At 33.5% G+C, this 23,979-nt stretch overlaps 1 protein-coding gene across 1 annotated transcript in view; it reads right to left on the bottom strand.

Annotated features, from left to right (window-relative positions):
- PCLO (piccolo presynaptic cytomatrix protein) overlaps positions 1–23,979 on the bottom strand; it is a 392,120-nt gene that overhangs the window by 96,305 nt on the left and 271,836 nt on the right. Inside the window, exon 10 of the mRNA XM_024991035.2 lies at positions 17,178–17,303. Within this exon, the coding sequence (XP_024846803.1) occupies positions 17,178–17,303 (126 nt within the window). The remainder of the gene's footprint in view (positions 1–17,177; positions 17,304–23,979) is intronic.

Genomic DNA, 23,979 nt, shown 5'->3' with positions numbered 1-23,979 from the left:
ATTTTGTCAAAATACTCAGAGTAGATGTTTTCTATTTATTTGCTAATTAAATGGCATGAACAGATTAATATTATCAAATACCATGACCAGCTAACAGTAACAAATTAATCCAAAATGCAAGCATGATTATATAGAGACACAGAGTTGGGTTAAATGGTTATAGGAAGCTAGGTTAAGTCACACAATTGTGCATGAGAGATGCTTGTCTTAACTGGTGCCTCCTCTGCTTTAAGTATCCCTAGTGAAACATCAAGGATTTTAACTTTATGTTCTTAATCTTTTTTTGGTATTCATGTATTCTGCATTATTCCATTTATAAAGTTATTTAAATATATCCCACTACTCAGAGAATGGAGTTTAACACAAAATATCATCAATTTATATTTGGTAAAGTGTTTCCTAATAAACACAAGAAATATTTAAACCAGTTGCAAAAAAATCATCTCCACCAAGAATACATATATATATATATTAGATACAAATTCTATTTCATAACATTATGAATGTTTTATAACACTATGAATGTTATAGAAACAGATAAAATATGCAGAACTTTGATTTCTAAGTTGTAACTTTAAATCATGTGCAAAATCAGACAGAAAGAAATTTATATTTTGAAAATTAAAGTTTGAAAATGAAATCCCCTAATCAAAATTTAAGAGCAAAAGAGATTCCAATATACTTATTATAGAGTATAAAAAATACTTTTTTTTCACAGAAGGAATTAAAAAAAATCATAACCTAAGTACTCATCACTAGAAATATCACATGATAAATTTTTGTGCATACAAATGTTGATTTCATATTTTTCTTATTTTGAGCCAAAGATACTACAGAATTATTATGAATGGGATAATCAAAACCTAAAAAGTGAACTTTAAATTACATAAGTTCTTCTATCATTTAAAGACTTAGGATAGAAATAAAACAGAGGAGTCATTTCAAACAATAATAACCATTTTATCACCATGAGAGAAACTTTAAAAAAAGAAAATGAATTATTTGTTACTTCATAAGAAATGCCAATATTTTATTATTTATATCATGAAGAAGAATTAGCAAATAATTCACTTTGGCTTGATGAATGTTAAATACATAACATTCAATGGTAGAATTCTATTTAAAAAGTTCTCAATCACTTTTAGTAAACAGAATGTAATTTTAATATATATTATTAGTATATAAAACATATTACAATAATTGAATTTTCCACTAATGAACCAAAGTTGTCTAAGAAGACAACACTTTAACAGCAATATCTGCCAAATGATAGAGAACAAAACTCAATTATTTCCCTCCAGCTCTTTAAAATTTACATAGAGAAATTCATTTCCCCTAAGTCAGAAGCAAACATGATAATGGTAATATATTTTAGATAAATATAATGGCAATGTATTTTAGATAAAGTAAACAAAACTTTTTTGTTTAAAAGGAATAAAGACGTCTTTTTTGATCAAAAGGAATAAAATTAGACCCATTTCACTTAAGTTAATCACACCAATATGGGATTTTTTTTTTTTTAAGTTATTTTGACCACTTATCCTCATTTAAACTTTATAGCTATTCAGTAAAGTATGTAGGATAAATGTAACTATCCTTGTTTTTACAGATCTTTAGAAATTACATTGAGTGGTAGTTCAAAAGGCAAGACTCCTGACTCTTCATCTAAGCCCAAGAATATTAGTAGCATTTTTGTTTAAAACATACAGAATATCTACTTATAACATTTTGGCTATTTTTATAGCTAATAACCATAGATTTATGTGCATAATCAATATGAATAAATGCACTTATTTATGATAAAAGTACTGTATGTGTCAAAGACAGGACTGGAGAGATGCTGGGTCATATCATTAATCATGATTTCTATCATGATTTCTCCTACTTAGAAGTAGGGGCATCATGAACACATGCTCATAAAAGTAAACAAGATTACAGCTCCAGGCTTAAGCTGAGAAATGAGATAGGTGATGGATAAAAATAAATTATAATGGATTGGCGTAAGTTATGAAAGGCCTGGTAAATTACATTAAACTCAGGCTAATAGAAGAAATAAGAAAAATTTGCCTTAATAAAATTCTCATTTCAATAACTGTCTGCAGTTTGTATGTTAATGTCAGTCTCTTTCATGTTTTCTCTTGTACATATTTCTATTGTTACACTCAAAACACTTTATTTTACATTATGCATTTGTGTAACTCTCTCCGCTGCTGTCCTGTGAATTTCTACATCTGTACATATGTTTACTGAATGAATGAACGAAGGCAGAGACAGACTGGAAATGGGGAGACTGCTGAAGAAGATAAGAATTCAAAATTGCAGCAGAAGATAGGATTATACATTTTTACATCTAACATAATCATCAGAAAATACTTTCATGAGGAAAACATGGAATTGCTGAGAATCAGTTATTCAAGTATAGTATTTAAATCCATTTTTCACAATTCATTAATATAAACTATTTAAGTTCAATAAAACTGAGAGATTTTATTCATTTTTGTTCCTCTCCAACACCTAAGTAGATATTGATAGACACATAGTTTTCATATATAAAAATGCATTACAGAATGAGTTTTCATCATAAACATTAAAAACTGTGGCTCTTAGTGAGATACAATTCGAAAGTGATAGGAATAAAAAACATTTGAAATGCCACCTGTAGAACTACACAATTACACATTTTAAGTTGTATGATGTCTATTAAAGAATGTATACTTATTGTATTAATTAAAATAAGATTAAGACTTGAATGTTAAATGCTCTGTAGGTTTCTTACATTATGTAGCGATTTAAGTTTTTTAAAAACTTAACTTTTAAAAAAACTTTGGCTTATAGTACCTTTTGGCTTGTGAAATTTGAATACTCTGTATGGGAACAAATGAATAAACATATTGAGGTCATTTTCACTGAGCTGAAATTTAATATACGTTGTATTAGTATTTATAGATACATGATATAGCATCATTTATCCCCAAGTCCTCTGTTCCCATCTTTGGTCTGAATAGCCACATTTCATGCCTGGATTATTTCTGTAGCTTCCTAACTGCTCTCTTTCCTAGTCTTTACTCCTTCAAACTATTATCCTTATAGCAGTCAGAATGATTTTATTTAAACGTCATTCAGCTTGTGTTGGCCCAGTGCCTTCTCATTTGACATTAATAGAGGCTGAAGTCCTTACACTGACCTACAAGATTCTAGCTCTGCTACTTCTGTTGCTCTGTTACCACCATTACTTTCCTGCCCACAACTCCTGCTCTCTTCTCTCACATCCTCACCCAGTGCCAGCCATGCTGACCTCAATGTGGTCTTACTGTTCCTGGCACATACCAGGTAAGCTCTTGCTCTGAGCCTTTGCCCTTTTCTTTCCTCTGCCTGTAAGACCAATAACTGTAAGCTGACTCCTTCCTCTCCTTGGGGGCTTTCCTCAGTTTTTGCCTTCTTGGTGAACCTTTCCCTGACCATTCCATCTGAAATTGCAACCCCACCCTATAGTGTATGCACCCTCCTGGTTATCTTTTTCTCCTCAGCACTGATTACCACTTATTATGTGATACTTATGAATAGGTTTGTTACTTTCAGTCTCACCTACTAAAATGTATGGTCTATATTTTCTTCATTTACATCTCATAGGACCAAGAGAGGTTGCTCTACAGAGCATATATTTAAACACACACACATAATTATATATTAAATTTATACACACATATACATACATGCTAGAACTTAGAAAACTCAAGCACCATATCCGACAGTAATGGGATCTAGTAAAAACTAGGGAGTAAAAGCAAACAAAAGTAGTCTAAGAGAAAATAAAAGCAATTCAATTTTCTTCCACCACTCTCAGTATAACTCAGTATGCTGCTACTGCTGCTAAGTCACCTCAGTCGTGTCTGACTCTGTGCGACCCCATAGATGGAAGCCCACCAGGCTCCCCCGTCCCTGGAATTCTCCAGACAAGAACACTGGAGTGGGTTGCCATTTCCTTCTCCAATGCATGAAAGTGAAAAGTGAAAGTGAAGTCGCTCAGTTGTCCGACTCTTTGCGACCAGCCTACCAGGCTCCTTTGTCCATGGGATTTTCCAGGCAAGAGTACTGGAGTGGGTTGCCATTGCCTTCTCCGATATTTACATGAGACATGACTTAATCACTTCAGGCATTAAATTTTAAAAAAATTATTCAGACTGGATACCTAAAATGATTTTCCATTATAGCAGATACCTCTAACAGATCAATGCTCCCTCTTACAGGAAGCCTGAACTTTGTATGATTAACTGTCATCTATGAAAAGATTTTTGTCTACCTTCAACAAAATAGCTTATTCAGCTAGTCTAGTTATTTATAGTTAACAAAGCACTCGCTTAAGCACAAAAAATGTAGCAGCTCCTTTTATACTTTCAGTTAACCTGGTGAGATAGGTCGTGAAGCCTCCTAGTTGAAATATCAACCCATACAGATGAGATAAAAGGAGATTCAAAGAACATAAGCAACTTGCCTAGCAACATGAGTATGGTGTTAATTCAGTCTTCTGACTTCAAGTCTGTGCTTTGTCTATTAGGAGTGTTCTAAATCCTTGCAGTTCAGAGCTCAGACCTGAATATGGTCAATTATCTATGCACATAAATACAGATAGAGGGGATCTAATTCAAGTTTAATAGCACAGGCTCCTCTTACCATCAAAGGTTTTCAAAATAAGTACCACTACTTCTGCGAAACACTGTGACAAACACTATATTAAATGTTTCTGATATATTATTTTTGCTGATAACAATATGGCAGACACTATTATTATGCCAATTTCCCAACTGAGAATACCAAGGGACTAATAGTTAAACGAATTTTCCAGGCAGTAAGTGCCAGAGCTCAATCTAAATCCTGATGTCTCTGACTCTAAAAACATTCTCTTTATGTAATGAAGATGCTAAAGCATTGGCTGTCTGAAGGTACGGTATAGGTGTTAAGCAGAGTTCAGCACCCTTACTTCCAAAATAACCACTCCAAGTTCAAACACAGAGAAAATGTAACCAATTATGATATACTGATTAGACAAATCCAGAAATTTAAGAACAGAGACAATTGTTCATGGTTAAACAGTGTCACTTGAACATACATGTGTATTTCAAGGCATACCACTCTTATTGATGAACCAATCAAATTAGGATATGGAGTATTGTACATACCAAAAAATGTGAAAAGGGGCAATTATTCCATTACACAATTCCTTCTGATTAATTTCCAAATAAATGGATACAGAAGAGAAATGCCTTGCTTTATCTAGTCAATACAGCTAACCATTATTATGTAAGTATGATATCACTGCATCTTCAAAATAGTGTATTATAACCTACCCATCCAGGTACCCACAATTTATGTTTTTTCTTCCCAGAAGATAGTTTCCTAATTTTAAAATTTTTTTTAGAAAAACCTTTGAATCAACAAGAAATGTGATCTTGTGCCGTGTGTACCTGACATACTATCTTGTAGGAATTCTGAGAAGTCTCATGCTAACGACCAATTCGTACCTGGTAATCCCCCTGGAACAAGTACAAGGAAGCTCACTCATCTGTGTGGTGTGTTTCTTGTTCTCCAACCTTGATCACTGCCATGCCATCTGTAACATATGCCAAAAAAGCATAAGCAGAAATAGAGACTTTCTTGCCTCGGAACATTCTCCTTTAAGTCACACAGGAGTGTGTCCTCTACTGAAATTAGTTCTCCTACCATAGACTTCTTCAGTACAGGAAATTCCAGAGGCCAACTTCTAAAATCAAAACCACATGCCAAAAACAGCTAACATCATCTCCACTCCAATTTCTAATTCTCAAACATACACCCAACAACATTTTTTTTTTTTTGCCAGAAACCACACCGATTTACCTTTAAAAGGAGCTAGCTAGATGAATCAAATCCTTTTCACTGAGACAACTAGAAACAGAGAATTTGGAAATATCCATGAATTAGAATTTATACCACAGGTACATTTCCTCACAGAATAGGATATGAACAAACTGAGATAAACTCATTTTTTTACAGGCCTAGCAGCCTGCAGAAGCTAATTTTCCATATATCTCTGGCTAAATCCATAAGCAAACATTGAATATTATTGGTTTTAAACTTTTGCTCTCCTAGTCTATACCTCTATTGATTATTAAGAAGTTTCTTGAAGCTACATTTGGAAGTTAACACTATCTTCCTACTTAACATATATTCCTATCTTAGCTTCAAACAGCATTCTCCAAACAAATATGATTTTATTATCAAAAATCAAGATACAATTTATCTTCAAAATACTTCAATTAATTTTTAGTTGGACAACCTATCAATATAAACAAATAACTGCTTTTGGTTCAATGGCTAAAAGATGTTTAGTTCTTATAGATTTACTGTTCTCTTATGAAAACTGTTGACATATGAAAAATATTACACAGGTAATGTATTTCACAATTATGATGTTATGATACACAATACTATGGGAAAAATCATTTGGAGAATAAGATCAGAAGTCCAGTGATTAAATAAAACTCAGAACCAACAACATGCATATAAAGGATTAGGTCTGTTCCATTATACTTCCTTATTTGTATTTTTGACTCTTTTTCTGGAGACACAATATTGTAATAGGTTAATATAAAATGATACAACTTTTCAATAAGTTTAACAATTGCTATATATTAATTTATTTAAATGTCCTAACTTAATTTGTTATATTGATTCTAAACACAATGATTAAATCTCTAAGAAGAGCAAAGGTCCTGCATGGAGAACCCATGGAAAACTCAAATACATAAGACTCAATATAAAATTTTTTTCTACATTAATTTATACCTTCAATATAATTACTATCAAATTTCAACAGAGATCTTCCTGGAAACTAACAAGCCAGTTCTAGAATGTATATGCAAGATCAAAGTTCAAGAACTGTCCCAAGTCGATTTTGAATAGCAATATGGTAGATTACCTACCATATGTCAGGACTTAAAATAAAGGCATCATAATTAAAACAGCGTGACACTGATGTAGGGATAGACAAAGAGACCAATATCTCATAGAACAAAGATATTATAAAAGACCCACACATGTATAAAAAAATCAATATATGACAGATGGGGTATTGTAGATCAGTGGAACAATGCTACACTGTTTAATAAATTGTGCACAGGCAACTGATTATCCATACTGATGGGGGAGAAAACTAAAATTTCAGAGACCACAGATAGATTAAAAACACCTGAATTCTACATCTATAAGGGCATTATATAAAAACTGAGATTTTAAAAGTTTTAGAAAAAAATATAGGCTAATATTTGAGGACTTCGGAGCAAGAATAATTTCCCAAATAATATAGAATGTTTATACTGCTAAAGAGAAACAAAATGATAAGCTGACTACGTTTCAATTTCAACTTAAAAAAAAGACAGACACTAAAGAAACAAAAGAAACAAGCCACATACTCAGCTACCTACTTGACAAATGCTTATAGCCAGAATATATAAAGATTCTCTGAAATTCATTTAAAAATACACAAACAATTCAATAAAGAATAAGCCAAAGAAACAAGCAAATCACAGATGAGGAAAACCCCAAAGCTAATAAGATTAATAAAATACTATCACATTCAATATTACTGAAGGCATGCAAATGAACACAATGGGCTATCATTTTATATTATATTTGAAAAGGAAAATTCAAAGTAAGAGGAACAAGAATATAAAGGAATAAGAACCCTAATTTACTAAAGATGAATGTAAAAATAGTATAACACTTTGGAGAACAATTTGGAAAAATCAACTACAGTTGAAGAAACCACGTAATATTCTCTTACATTATTTATCAATATGAGTTATTATCACCCAGAAAATGAACCTGTAGAAGAAACTTCTGCATATGTGCAAAAGGAAAAGGAAAGCATTTCAGAAAATCAATTACAGCATTGTTTGAAATATATACAAAAAACCTCATATGTAATATAAATAACCAGAGAATATTTAAACATTGTTGAGCCAAATAGTAATAGAATTCTGCCCTGTACTACAAATTAAGTTATCTACAAAACAGAAATAGAGTTACTGATGTAGATAATAAACTTATGGCTATCAGAGGGTGGGGGGTGAATAAACTGGAAGATTGGGACTGACACATACATACTACTATATATATAAAATATGTAACTAATAAGGACCTATTGTGTAGCACAGGGAACTCTACTCAGTACTCTGTAATGGCCTTTATATGAAAAGAATCTAAAAAAGAGTAGATAATGTATAAGCGATTCACTTTGTTGTACACCTGAAATGAATACAACACTGTAAATTCACTACACCCAATAAAATTTTTTAAAAAATAATAAAAATGAATTTTTCTTTCCTTAAAAAACTTCTGCCCTGCAGTTAAAATAAACAACTACAGCTACACATACCACATTATATAAATCTCATAAATGTTGGGACTAAAAAAACATGGCAAAAATTCATGTACAGTAAGCTATCATTTCTATAAAAATTTCATAAATAAGCAAAATGAATCCTTATAAACTTTATGAATGCATACATAAAAATAAATTAAAGCAAGTGAAGGGTATTCTCATACTGTCTGGTGATATATTTTGGGTTAGTAAGAGGTTTGGAAGAGGAGAGGTGACTACAGGAGGCTTTCATTGATTTATAGATACTTATTTCTCCTAAAAATATGAAGCAAAAAGGCAAAACATTGAGACTTAAAACAGTCTGATGAATACATGGGTGTTTATCATACTACTCTCTATAGCTTTTTTTGTATGCTCAAACATTTGCAACAAAAATTGCAGGCTGGTACCTAATTAAGTGTTATATTGCATACGTCAAACCAGAATGTGAAGAAGCTCCCCTACCCCACTCCCATGAGGGAAGGCAGAACAGAAGATACGGATGTTGAGCTGTGTACCCCACTACATGAGGAATCTTAAAAAGCAAATCTATTAAAGCAATTTTCCTGATTGTGGAGGAAGCTCAGACTAAGGAAAATCACATCCATTTTCAATGAATTAGTAAACATCAAACTCTGACTTTCTGTTTTCACCATGTAACAGAGAAATGCAGCCACTGAGTTGCTTCAGTAAAATTTTCCAGGATTGAAAGCTCACCATTTAAGTGCAAATAAATCAGAAAGAGATGTGTCAGGCAGCAAACACTTCCACGTAGGACTTGTTATTTTGAGTTAAGATTTTAACTTCGAATTTAAAACCCATCTGTTTTGTGCCCTTCACCCTCTCTCCATCAGAGGGCCAACGTGATAATTGGGAGATTCTGGACTGGAGAAGAACCCACCAGAGGGAAAGGGTGCTGCATTTTCCAGATTGGGAGAGGTTTTTCTCTATCAGGAACCATCCCATTACCCACTCCCACTCCAGAGACCTGAATTTAAATTCAGGGCAAAGAAAAACTAAGAGAAAAACAAAAAAAGAGAGCAAACATATATAAATTTATGAGCACCTAAATCCACGGTTATAAGAACATGTGCCCAGAGGAAACTATCTATTTTGATCTTCCTCTCTTAAAAGATAATCAAAAGTTGTGCTAACAAATATAGATGCTGTTCTAAATGCATATGATTCTTTACCAGTAGTAAGAGTGTAAGTACACGTACTGGGTTGGTCAAAATGTTCATTTTCTGTAACATCTTATGGAAAAACCTGGATGAACATTTTGGCCAACTCAGTATCATTTTTGTTTTTTGCTTCACATAACCTTGTATGGTGTGATATGTTAGTGAGTACCAAATTTTGTAATTAAAAAGGAATTCTTCATTACTCATTTCTACATATATTGCTTGAAATATTTTATGAGGCACCTGTGTTGAGCACTGGGTATGGAGAAAAAAGAACTCCATGTCAAAGGACAAAAGAGATAAGAGGCACAAATGGTATTGAACACAAAGAACTGAACTTGGTCTTTATCAGATAAAAAATGAACAAAGTCTGTGCCTGTTCATAAAATACTGACAATTGTGTTATAGACTCCTCAAATTTGGAGATGGTTGGAACTTTGATCTGTGAAGAATACATAAAGTTGTTTTATTGTTCAGTTGCTAATTTATGTCTGACTCTTTGTGACCCTATAACCAGCAGCACATCAGGTTTCCCTGTCTTTCACCATCTCCTGGAATTTGCTCCAACTCACGTCCATTGAGTTGGTGATGCCATCCAACCATCTCATCCTCTGTTGCCCCTTCTCCTTTTGCCCTCAATCTTTCCCAACATCAGGTTCTTTTCCAATCAGTTGACATTTCGCATCAGAAGGCCAAAATATTAGGGCTTCAGCTTCAGTATCATTCCACCCAATGAATATTCACGGTTGATTTCCTTTACGATTGACTGGTTTGATTTCCTTGCTGTCCAAGGGACCATCAGCAGTGTTTTCCAGCACCGCAATTAGAAAGCATTAATTCCTGGGTGCTCCACCTTCTTTACGTCCAACTCTCACATCCATATACGACTACTGGAAAAACCATAGCTTTGACTATATGGACCTTTGTCAGCAAAGTGATGTCTCTGCTTTTTTAATACACTATGTTTGTCATAGCTTTTTGTACAAGGAGCAAGCGTCTTTTAATTTAGTGGCTGTAGTCACAATCTGTAGTGATTCTGGAGCCCAAGAAAATTCAATCTGTCACTGTTTCCACTGTTTTCCCATCTATTTGCCATGATCTTAGTTTTTTGAACACTGAGTTTTACGGCAGCTTTTTCAGTCTCCTCTTTCACCCTCATCAAGAGGCTCTTTAGTTCCTCTTTGCTTTCTGTCATTAGAGTAGTATCATCTGATTATCTGAGGTTGATGGTATTTCTCCCAAGCTTGATTCCAGCTTGTGAGTCTTGCATTCTGCACAGAAGTCAAACAAGCAGTGTGACAATATACAGCCTTGATGTACTCCTTTCCCAATCTGGAACCAGTCCATTGTTCCATGGCTGGTTCTAACTGTTGCTTGACCTGCATACAGGTTTCTTAAGAGGCAGGTAAGGTGGTCTGGTATTCCCATCTCTTTTAGAATTTTCCACAGTTTGTCATTATCTACACAGTCAAAGGCTTTAGCATAGTTAATATAGCAGAAGTAGACATTTTTTGGAATTTTCTTGCCTTTTTTATGATCCAGCAGATAATGCAAGTTGATCTCTGGTTCCTCTGCCTTTTTTAAATCCAGCTTGTACATCTGGAAGTTCTTAGTTCATGTACTATCAAAGCAAAGCCTACCTTAAAGAGTTAGAGCATTACTTTGCTAGCATATGGAATAAGTCCAATTGCATGGTAGTTTGAACATTCTTTGGCATTGCCTTTCCTTGGGATTGGAATGAAAACTGAACTTTTAAAGTCCTGTGGCTATTGCTGAGTTTTCCAAATTTACTGGCATATTGAGTGTAGCACATTAACAGCGTCATCTTTTAGGATATGAAGTAGCTCAACTGGAATTCCATCACCTCTGCTAGCTTTATTCACAGTGATGCTTCCTAAGGCCCACTTGACTTCACACTGCAGATGTCTGGCTCTAGGTGAGTGACCACACCATCACAGTTATCTGGGTCATTAAGAACTTTTTGGTATAGTTCTGTGTATTATTGCTACCTCTCTTAATCTCTTCTGTTTCTGTTAGGTCCTTGCCATGTCTGTCCTTTATTGTGCTCATCTTTGCATGAAATGTTCTCTTGGTGTCTCCAATTTTCTTGAAGAGATCTCTAGTCTTTCCCATTCTATCGTTTCCCTCTACTTTTTGCATTGTTCACTTAAGATGGCTTTCTTATTTTTCCTTGCTATTCTCTAAGATTTATTTTTAAAGAAAATGTTATTTTTAAATCATGCCATGAGTTCAAAACTTCCTAAAACTTCAATGATATGTAGGTTTCAATAGGTAAAATAGCCTACAGAAAAGTAAGTTTATTACTGAAGAAGCCTCTAATTCTTTGAGGCTGTTAATCATAGTGTTGATTATATGGAACTTTGTATTGTTATTTAATATACATAAGGTTTATAATCACTTGCCTAAGGATAGAGATATAAAGTGGCAAGTTATAAATATACTTTCAAAGTCCATATATTTAGTATACTTTTAAGTGCTCAAATTAATTTAAAAAGAAACAATATCATGAACCTATATGCAGGGAAGGAATGGAGATGCAGATGAAGAGAATGAACTTGTGGACACAACAGGTAGCCATTCCCTTCTCCAGGGGATCTTCCCAACCCAGGGATTGAACCCAGGTCTCCAGAATTGCAGGTGGATTCTTTACCAGCTGAGCTACAAGGGAAGCCCAGGGAAAGGAGAGGGTAGAGAAACAGAGAAAGTGGCATTGACATATATACTCTATTGTACGTAAAACAGATAACTAGTGGGAAGCTGCTATATAACATGTGGAGCCCACCCCAGTGTCTTGTGATAGCCTGGAGGGGTGGGAAAGGAGGGGGAGAGGGGTAGGAAGGACCAGGGAGGGCAGCTCAATAGGGGGGGGATAAATATGTGTGTGTGTGTGTGTGTGTGTGTGCTTGTGTGTGCCTGCATTATGACTCATTCTCATTGTTTTACTGCAGAAACCAGCATATTGTAAAGCATTTATCCTCCAATTAAAAAAAAAAAAAAAGACCAAAATTAGAAAACTACGCACTATCTAAAACCCCAATACTGGTAAGCATTTCACGGCTCCAACATTGTTGATCTAAAACTGTTAACATTTTAATCTTAAAGCAAATAGCAAATCTGGCACTCTAGAAACTTAATTAGATTTGTAACTTAATCTGCTAGATCTTTTGTCTTCATTTTCTCAACAGAACGAAGACTGAATTTATGTGCGAAAAAACAGGATAATAGGCAGAAAAAGACCATTCTTTGTCTAGTAGTTGTTTAAGAATGTTTACTAAATGTTTCTGGGAGATAAATTTTAAGATTTTGAATGATTAGGATCCTTCAAGTACCTGACTGCCTGAGTTCTTTCAGAAAACTACCGTAGACTAAAATATTGGTTCAGGAAATTTAAATTAAAAGAATATTTTCTATTGCATTTTTTTTTTAATTTTAAGGCACATGAGGTAATATTAGGAGTGTTTTAAAACTAATTTCTTGAATATAGCCTAAGTATTTTGCAATAAAGTATTAGCAATAAAATTATTGCTAATTCTCAGGATTCTGAACCATAAAATTCTTTTACATTATTTAACATGATAGACAACCTTGTTCAGAAAGATTTTTTTTAAAAGGTTGAATCAAAATCTTTTTTCAAAGAAATGAACAGAGTAGTGATTCAGAAAATATACTAGGGTTATTTTTTTCTCTTCCATTTAATAATTTAGTTACATAAGTGGGTACTTTCAGAATTTGAACATTAAGAAATCTACATCATCGATCAGTATATTTTAAATGCATAAGTTCAGAGAATAAAGTAGAGGAGATTTGAAAAATCAACACAGAGTCCATGCCACTGAGTGTCATTAACATGTCAAACCATGAAAAGTCTGAAAAACTTATGATAGGAAAAATGACCAAATTTAGAGAAAACAGTAGACAGTTAAATTGCGAACAGTAGCTTTGTATTTTGGAGTGGTAAAAAGTACAGTCTAAAAATTCTACAGTCAATCAATTGTCATTCACATTTTAAATCAACTGGAAGACAATTTTGAGTCATAAAGACTGTCTATATACTTCTGTATACAGAATGTGAAAGAAAGACATATCAGGAAGAGATCAAATCAATTCCTATGTCCACCTGGAATTCATCATAAAAATGGAGAAACTAAATTACACAAACACAAAAAACATTTCATCCATCTATTTATGCACACACACTCACACATACATATACACATATAATATTCCTTAGGAAAGAATTAACTTCAAACTGTGGTAAATTAATCAAATTCAATCTCTTCAATAAATAAATTTTTGAAAATTAACATTCATGAACACAATTTTAAAAATTAAAAAAACCCCAAAACTCCAGTGATAGAGAATTGGCATTATTTTATTTCACATCAGGCATAAAAATCAGAGTACTGTTTCAATGAATCTACTGCTCTGAAATTTTTTGATCATCTATTCCAGCTTGAGGCTCAGTTCCCTAAGGATATCACATATGAATGAAACACATAATTGTAGACAAAACAAATTATAGGGCCATCCCAGGTGGTGCTGGTAGTAAAGAATTTGCCTGCCAATGCAGAAGAGGCAAGAGATGCAGGTTCAATCCCTGGATTGGAAAGATTCCCTGGAGAGGGAAATGCCAACCCACTCTAGTATTCTTGCTTGGAAAGTCTCATGAACAGAGGAGGCTGGTGGGCTGTAGTCCATGGGGTCATAAAGAATCAGATGGCACTGAGCATCTGAACACATACTAAAGTCAGAAATATACTGGTCTCAACAAAGTAAGTCTGTAGATATTAACTTGGACTGATAGCCTTCTAGTCAGTTCATTTGTAGACTGAAAAAAAACAAAACAAAACAATGAATCTATCATTTTAGCCTGGTGGCATAGAACACAGGTATAGCTTTGGATAGGAGAAAGTAAATGACTTATCCTATGTCAGAAGTGAAAGTGTAGTCACTCAGTCATGTCAGACTCTTTGCGACCCCAGGGACTGTAGCCTGCTAGGGCTCCTATTTCTATGGAATTCTCCAGATAAGAATACTGGAGTGGGTAGCCATTCCCTTCTCCAGGGGATCTTCCCAACCCTGACTGAAGCCAGCTCTCCTGCATTTCAGGCAGATTCTTTACCATCTGAGCCACCAGGGAAGACCTTCATATGTCAAAATCACTCCTCAAAATATTTAATGTTTCAAATAGAGTATCTATTTTGACAGTTAAGATATTAGGTTGGCCAGAAAGTTCATTGGTTTCCCATATCATCTAATGGAAAAACACAAACTTTTTGGCCAATCCAATATCATCATGAATTTAATAGACATACTACCAAGAACTGTATTAAAGATTTATGTTTTATGAGAAAATAAAGTAAATCTGGAAATCATAAGTAGCAAATTATGGCTATGAGTTATGCAAAAACTGAACTCTAATCAGAGGATTTATACTCAGAAAGGCCTGGCTTGGCACCTTGGCAAAACTTTGGGAGAATTAATAAATAATACAATTAATAAAAGTAAAATCTTAAGTCACAGAGAATCTTCCTGACCTAGGGCTCAAACCTGGGTCTCTTGCCTTGCAGGCAGATTCTTTTCTGAGCCACTACGGAATCCCAAGTCATATGCACATAGCTTTTAATGAGTTCCCACTTAAACAAATGAAACAACCTGCAAAATTCTCAGTTCCAAAAAAAGATGAGGACTTAAATGGCAGTGTCTGAGTTTATAAAATCACAAATGTAATTTTAGGTTCATTTCAGTTTTCTTTCTTGAATGAGTTTGCATTACATCTATTTTTAATTTAGGTGCATGAATTTAAAAATAGCCACATAAGCTACCAAATACAGACAGAGTCACTTCATCACAGAGTACTTCATTGAAACTGTACTTAAAATCATCCTGATTTGTAGCATTTGGTGATTTTCATGTTGTTAAGACAAAGAAGGTTATGAAATTTTATCTTTAAATTATCCAAGTATCTTTGTCAAACTATATGAGGCACAGTTACTAAGTTGCAAATTTTATTCTAAAAGAAAAACAGCATATTCATTTCTTTCTGAAGTATGCTATCTGAAAGTAAACATATCATGCCCATACTTACAAATGGGCCTCAATCTTTGTATCTTACCTAGACTGTAATACCAAGAGAATAGTATTAGGCATGATAGGATTACAGTCATTTAAAATTCATACAGATCCAGTGTTTGTTCCTAATGGTTATGTTTTGATTCATATAGTCTTCTTTTTCATTTAGCTAGCCCTCCCAATTTTTGCTGTTGTATAAATATAATTAGAATATTTTAAATAATATACTTTCAGTTATATATTTGGCAATATCCTGGTAAACTAGATTTCTGAAAGTCAATAAGCAACTAAATGAACAAAAAGGTTTGATTTATAGCATTTGTCTATTTTCATGTTTAAGTACTCTCACCATGGCCAATTCAAGCTATCAACATGATGGCACTCAAAGTGAAGCTGGGAAGAGATGTGCAAAGCTTCTCGCAGTGAGTTGGTCAAGCTGGTTTCAGCAGAGCACTGTGATAAATAAATACTGCCTCAAGTCTGTGTTTATTCTAATAGTCTGTCAGAATATCCAGGGACTTTTTGGTAGGTTCCAATATATTTAAGAATATGGCAGTGAATAATTTTAACATGATTAAGTTTTAAACAATAACAGGCAATATTAAATTATGAAGTGACAGCAAAACACTTTCTAAATAAGCATCTAATTTAGGATAAAAACAAAAAAAATGATTTACGATAAAACTATTGCTTTATGATAAAAATATTCATGACAAATAGTATCACTGAAATCTTGTAAGCTATCTCTATGTTGGAATTTTGAAAATGTAAATGACCACATCATCTTGAGACTCAAGGTAACATTTTACTGAAATTAAAAGTAAGATCATTTTATGGCCCATTATATACACTTGTAAAGTTCATTATTTTAATACTTATGATGTAATAAGTTGAATAGAATTGTACCTAACATAGGATTTGACAATTTTTTTTTTCTCTAAAGGGTCAGAGAGAATATATTTAGGCTTTGCAAATCATATAGTTTGTTGTGAATGCAGTACTGTATGTGCAGTGGGAAATACTCATGTTCAACATGTAAATTAACAATTCTTGCCATATTTCAATAAAACGATGCTTACAGAAACAAACAGCAGATGGATTTGGCCTGTGGGTCATCCACAGTTTGTTGACCTGACTTTAGCAGGTATCAAATCATCTGATGTTTTTATGGCACTGATTTCAATATGATTTTTCTTGGTGTTTATGAATCACTAGTCCCTTTAATCAAAGTACTTTTTAAATGTATATTGTCCCAGTCAGTAAAAAAATCTTGGCTAATTACTGTTTCTTAAACAAGATACTCCGCAATGCAAAAGGACAATGCAATTGAAAATAAAATGAATACAGTGGTGGACATATCTTCCTTTACTATACCACAATGTCACCCTTAACCACAAAGAGAGGTTTTCCTAGACAGTAAAAGAAGAGAAAACTTTCAGATCAAATTAAGATATGTTTAATATGAGCACATTCATTTTAATTTACTCTGAAATCCTTATTCTTACCTTCCACAAGTTTCCCTGTCTGTTCGGCACTTCCCCCAGGAAGAATCTTGGCAATATAGGCTCCAATTTCTCCGCTATGTCCAGGGATTTCTTTACCACCCACAATTCTAATTCCTAATCCGTTACCTGTATTGAAAAGTTAGCAAATTATTAGCAATAAGAAAGGACAACAGTTATCACAAGTGATAAGGTGCAGAAAAAATGGGTTCTGATATGTAGAAGTTAACCCCAAATGAATATTGGAACTGGACACTGATAACAAAAGAACAATATTATGATTTCATAGTAGTTGATAGGAAAGAGAATTATCTGAGATCTGGTAGGATCTATAATGATTAATCTGACATTAACAAATAATTTTTATTTTTTATTTCAGCCATATTCAATAATATAATAAAGTTTTGTCCATTTTGATCATATATGTTGCAAGAATTTTATATGATGATGTTCCCAGTATAAATAATTTCAGAGCAAAAAATTCATTTATGAAATTGATGAACATTTAACTTACAAAAAGGAAGTAATGGCTATCATAAATTGAGAAGACATAAATGACTGCAACTGATAAAGTGAAACCATGATCATAACTTATGAATTATTATTCACATTTCAGCCTTAATTCAGAAACTAATATTGTTTGTGCATTAATATGGCATTTAATACAGGGATAATAAAAGCATTCTTTACTGATGAGCAACTTGGTAAACTGTTCCTTATTCCACAGAACAGATTTTTCTATAATTAGCGATGCAGATAAAAGATGGAAAATGATTATTATGAGAAATCTACACACTATACTTGATCTTAGCCAAAAGGCTGAGAAGTGATGATTATTATGAGAGATCTAATTGAATCAAATAAACTGTTGACATTTTAAGTTTATTTTAAAAGAGTAAACTAAAAAACAGCTAGTGTATACAGCTCCACATATATTTTTGTTACAAATGGCAAGAAGATTTTAAAATGAAAGCACTTAAAGAAAGCAGAATTCTCCTTTATTGAAGACACAATTAATTAAACATTTCATTCAGTGATTGAAGTACCATTTCCAACTCTTTCAAAATCTCTAAAATTAAAAGCCAGGTCTCTTCCAAATCCTATTACTTTCCTACTTAACTCCTCAAAAAGAATCCCTCTAGTTAGCATCAACTGGAGAAGGCAATGGCACCCCACTCCAGTACTCTTGCCTGGAAAATCCCATGGGTGGACGAGCCTGGTAGGCTGTAGTCCATGGGGTCACTAAGAGTCAGACACAACTGAGCAACTTCACTTTCACTTTTCACTTTCATGCACTGGAGAAGGACATGGCAACCCACCCCAGTGTTCTTGCCTGAAGAATCCCAGGGACGGGGGAGCCTGGTGGGCTGCCCTCTACAGGGTCGCACAGAGTTGGACACGACTGAAGCAACTTAGCAGCACCAACAGCAGCAGCAGCAGCAGCAGCAGCAGTTAGCATCAACACAATTCAAACATTCAACAAGCAGTAGCTGAATTATGCACTGCTTTTTAAAAAATTTATTTATTTTAATTGGAGGCTAATTACTTTACAGTATTGTATTGGTTTTGCCATACATCAACATGAATCTGCCACGGGTGTACATGTGTTCCCAATCCTGAACCCCCCTCCCACTTCCCTCCCCATACCATCCCTCTGGGTCATCCCAGTGCACCAGCCCCAAGCATCCTGTATCCTGCATCGAACCTGGACTGGTGATTCGTTTATTATATGATATTATACATGTTTCAATGCCATTCTCCCAAATCATCCCACACTCTCCCTCTCCCACAGAGTCCAAAAGACTGTTCTATACATCTGTGTCTTTTTTGCTGTCTCACAATACAGGGTCATCTCAGCACTGTTTCTAACAGCCAGGACATGGAAGCAACCTAGATGTCCATCAGCAGATGAATGGATAAGAAAGCTGTGGTACATGTACACGATGGAGTATTACTCAGCCATTAAAAAGAATACATTTGAACCAGTTCTAATGAGGTGGATGACACTGAACTGCTTCTTTATTTATCTAGTAGAGGTGTATTTTGGTAAAATACTGTTTATTTCTAGGTGACATGATCCTTCCAAATGAATTTACTCGTTCCTTTTCTTCCTTCCTCCTCCCTCCCTTTCATCCTTCCTCCCCTTTCCCCCTTCCTACTCTCCCTCTTTTCCCCTAGTAGCCCACTCCCCACTCTCATCCCGAGACCTGCTTTTTCACCAGAGCAAGTGTTCTGAAGATTTAGCCTCAAAACAAAAACAAAACAAGTTAACTGCATGTTTCTACAAAGGGTTGCCAAGGGTGAGAGTTAAATAAGATCCTAGCTCTCTGTGGCCCCACTTGTGGAGCTTTTCTGTCACAAGTTTCTTAGCTCAGTGTTCCTGTTCTTGGAGATTAATTGAGGATCCAAACTGAACATAACTGGATCAGTGAAGACTAGCATTTACTATATGACATAGAGCATGTATTATATATGACTTTCAGTCTCAACAAAAGTTGATTTCTTAGGCATTAGCATTTAAAGATTCACCAGGACTGATTCTACAATAAGACGTTAGATAGATACTAAGAAAGAGTAGAAGATGAAGAAAAGTAATTAGCCACTATTTATTCAATTATTTTATATATATATATATGTGTGTGTATATATATAGTGTTAAGCCATTTTAGAAACTACAAAATGAGGATTTAAAAATAGCTGGTCATATTTAAAGGATTTTCCTATGGAATTTGTCCAGAAAAAATAAAAACAGATTCTTAATCTAAGATTTTGCTTTATCTTTCATGGTTGAATCACTCACAAGGTGCAATTCATCACTTGTTAAATATTTCATAAAACAGATACGTATACTGAATTTCTAATGTGGTCAATATATCCATATCAATTTTAAGACATGGTCAGTCTGGGATCCCAAAAGATGATTGATGAGATTTCTTTAGAGTAAAGGCATATTTTCAAGACCAAGTTTTATATCAATATTTATGCTAGATGATAGCAGAGCATAGTAGGGTATAGTAAAGTGCTCATGGCACCTCTTATTTCTTTTTAAGATTAAAAACTGTTGTATGGCAGAAACCAACCCAACACTAAAATTTAAAAAAAATATATTTAAATTAAAAAATGGAAAAAATACCATATAAATACAGTTCATAAAAATAATTCTGTACTATATAGAATATGTGTAGCCATATACTTAGAAACTACAAACAGAATTGTTATACCTTGTAAATGTATAGCTAAAAAGTAGAATTTCAGAATCTATTAACATGTGACTACTTAAAAAAACTGATTATGTTTTCATTTTGAAAAATGACATTGTCTTAAAGATAAGTAGTTGGGTTCTTAGTGCCATTTGATTTTTAGTGACTGAGTACATTCTAAAATCCTGAAGTAAAGGATCTATAATAGGAACTTACAACTATATCCACAATAATTATTTAATTTTGTAAAATACAGTTTCATGCTAATGAATTTGACACTTTTAAATATACTTTACAAATCAGTGTCTTTGGTAAAATGGGAGTAATGCATAGCCATTAAAATATTGTGAAAAATGAGATTTGATAGACAGTTGACCCTTCCACAACCTGGGGGTTGAGGTGCTGACCCTCTGTGCAGTTGAAAATCCTCATAAACTTATACTCAGCCCTTTGTATACAAGGTTTCTCTGTGTACTTCCATATCCCTGGATTCAACCAACTGTGGATTGTGTAGCATTATATATTTACTATTGAAAAAAAATCTCCATTTAAATGAACCCATGCAGTTCAAACACATATTGTTCAAGGATAAATGTATATAGAAACCACTTCTAATACATAGCATTTTCAAAAGTTACTTTTCTTCTTTTTGATCCTGCTGTGTTGACTGCTTTTGATTTTCATGTATACAATAAAGTAACATAGAAATATTAAAAGTTTGTGAAAGAAAAGCAAGTTAGAAAATAAAAAGACCTAAAGGAAAACATTTGTTTATTTTACAATAGTTGCCTGTATCCTAATTTGGATGCCATGAGTATGAATTTAATTTATATAATTTCTAAGAATATAAATCTAGATATTTTTATTTACCATTTCTATGGTTATACTTTGATATTTTATGAATATAGACAGAAAAACAAAAACACTTCTATAAAAATAAAACACATCAGCTCAAATCTAAAAAGCAGAATGTCAATAAAATAATTTTATAAGCCTAAGAGGCAAAATTAGTTTTTAACTGAAATGCTTAAATCTAAGTGGTCCTTGATAAGTGATACTATTGGTTTTAACTTTTACAAATTTTTAACAACATAAACTTATTTCCCTCTCTGTTTCTATTCCATCTAGAAACATTGCTAAAATATTTCCTCAGAAGCCATGAAAGTACACTGGTTTTGCTCTTTAGCTCACCATATGGCAGAGAAGAGAGGCCAACAATTACTGTAAAGAACATGGGAGCTTTAGTAAAAGAGATCATCAAAGTTACAGTAATTTTATAACATATAACCATAAATGTGGTTAAGGAAGTCTTAAAGGGAGATCTATAAGCAACCGCAACACAATGTATTTGTAAATCACCATGATGTACACCTTAAATATCTTATAATTTTGTAAGCCCATTATACCTCAATAAATTGAAATGAAAAAATAAAAAAGTAAGCTGTACATAAAATAACATGAGCATACTAAGGAAACAGCCTCACATTTGAATTTCAATTTGCAGTTTAAATCTCCCTTACTTTTATATGTTTATCAACATTACATTAAATGCTCTGATATTTAGGGTATTACAAAAATGTTTTTATTTCCATTATTAAATAACATGAAAATAGCTTGATGTTATAATTAGAGCACTGAATGTGGGCAAAATGACAATACTTGTTTCATTTCATCACTATCATGTGCTACATGTAAGCATTAAGGAAAAGGAAAATTTTCATCAACGAACATACTGTCTTATGAATAGTAGTCTTTAAATCAATAACCTATTATTCATAATAAAGTTATTACAGAACAAAGATATACTGCTTAGTTTAGTCATATAATTAGTTGGGCTGAAGAAGAAAGACTGTCTATATAAATATATTGTCTATATTAATATGAATACACTCATTGGAAGGACAGATGCTGAAGCTGAAGCTCCTATACTTTGGGCACCTGATGTGAAGATCTAACTCATCGGAAGATACCCTGATGCCAGGAAAAATTGAGGGCAAAAGGAGAAGGGGGTAACAGAGGATGAGATGGTTGGATGGCATCACTGACTCAATGGACATGAGTTTGAAACTCAGGGAGATAAAAATGGACAGAGAAGCCTGGTGTGCTGCAGTTCACAGGGTTACAAAGAATTGGACATGACTTAGTGACTGAACAACAAAAACAATAAATAATCAATGCTAATGATGTACTAAGGATAATGAAAAATACACAAAAGATAGTTCAATTAAATCTATTTTTATAGTTCATCTTAATTATACTCTTGCATAAGGCTGTTGTACCTACAGCTATAAATTATCCAAGAAAATATTCAGAAAAAATCAAATTACATTAAAAGACCATAATGATTTCCTTTGCATCTTATCAAATGTTATATTAATTCATTAACTTTTGAAAACAAAGACCTAAAGAATATTTCACTATTTGTTCTTTAACTTTACTTACTTTTGTTCATTATAAGAAAACATTTCTACAAACACAACAAAGCTCATCAATTGCATTATTAACAATCCATACTTGACTGTTTCTAGAAAATTCAAAATGGAAAAGCCATATTCATGCCAAATATAATCCAACTGTAAGTCTGGACATGCAAATTACAAACTCAGCTCTTCAACCATTAGCTTTTTTTAAAATTCAGCCAATTACTGTATAAAATCTTCTTTCCTACTTTTAAATATGTAAAGATTCATAAAGAATTTGAAGTGAATATTGTATTTCACATTTCTATGAACAAAAGTTCACCATTTGTCTTTTTCTAATGTAATTTGAATAATATTAAGGTAAAAATGTTGCATGGGCTTCAAAGCATGTATAAAATGCTATTCACACTTAGACCATCCTGGATGAGATAGGTCCAAGTTGGCCTACCATAGGACTGAAATGGCCATTGGCATGGGAAATAAGGAAGATAAGTCATGGATATAAGTCAAAAGTGGCACAGTGGTAACAAATGCACTTTAGAGACCCGTGTTTGATACCTGGATTGGGAAGATCCCCTGCAGAAGGAAATGGCAACCTACTCCAGTATTCTTGCCTGGGAAATCCCATGGGTAGAGGAGCTTTGCAGGCTATACATAGTTCATGGGGTTGCAAAGAGTTGGACATGACTGAGCGATTACAACAACAACAATACGTCAAGACACTGGTATTCTAAGTTTGTTAAGCAACATCTTCCAAATGTCAGATGATGTATGAACTGATAAGGTATTTTTACTAAGAGGGCATAGGATTTCTTCTTTCTGAAATGCTTCAGAAATAATTCTCACCAAGAAAATTTTCAGGACTTCCACATTAAAAGGGACATTTTGTTCACACACAGTTTTTTTCTTTATTTTAACTTACATGTTTGATAGTTGCTGAGAGTAGATCTTAAAAGTTTTTATCACAAGAAAAAAATTTTGTAACTATGTTTGGTGATGAATGTTAAACAGAATTATCATGATGACTGCCTTCCCAGACAACACACAGATTGCAGCTATGTGAGTTCCTGACCAGGGGACCTAGTTAAGCCATGCTTGAGATTCTTGAACTACAAAAACATTGAGTACTAAATGTGTGTTGTTTTAAGGCATTAAATTTGTGGTAACTTGTTATTCATCAACAAA

This window comes from Bos taurus, chromosome 4, assembly GCF_002263795.3.
Source record: "Bos taurus isolate L1 Dominette 01449 registration number 42190680 breed Hereford chromosome 4, ARS-UCD2.0, whole genome shotgun sequence".
In the NCBI taxonomy this organism is placed as follows: Eukaryota; Metazoa; Chordata; class Mammalia; order Artiodactyla; family Bovidae; genus Bos; species Bos taurus.
The sequence above is the reverse complement of the archived record's forward strand: the minus strand, read 5'-3'. Positions and strand labels throughout refer to the sequence as shown.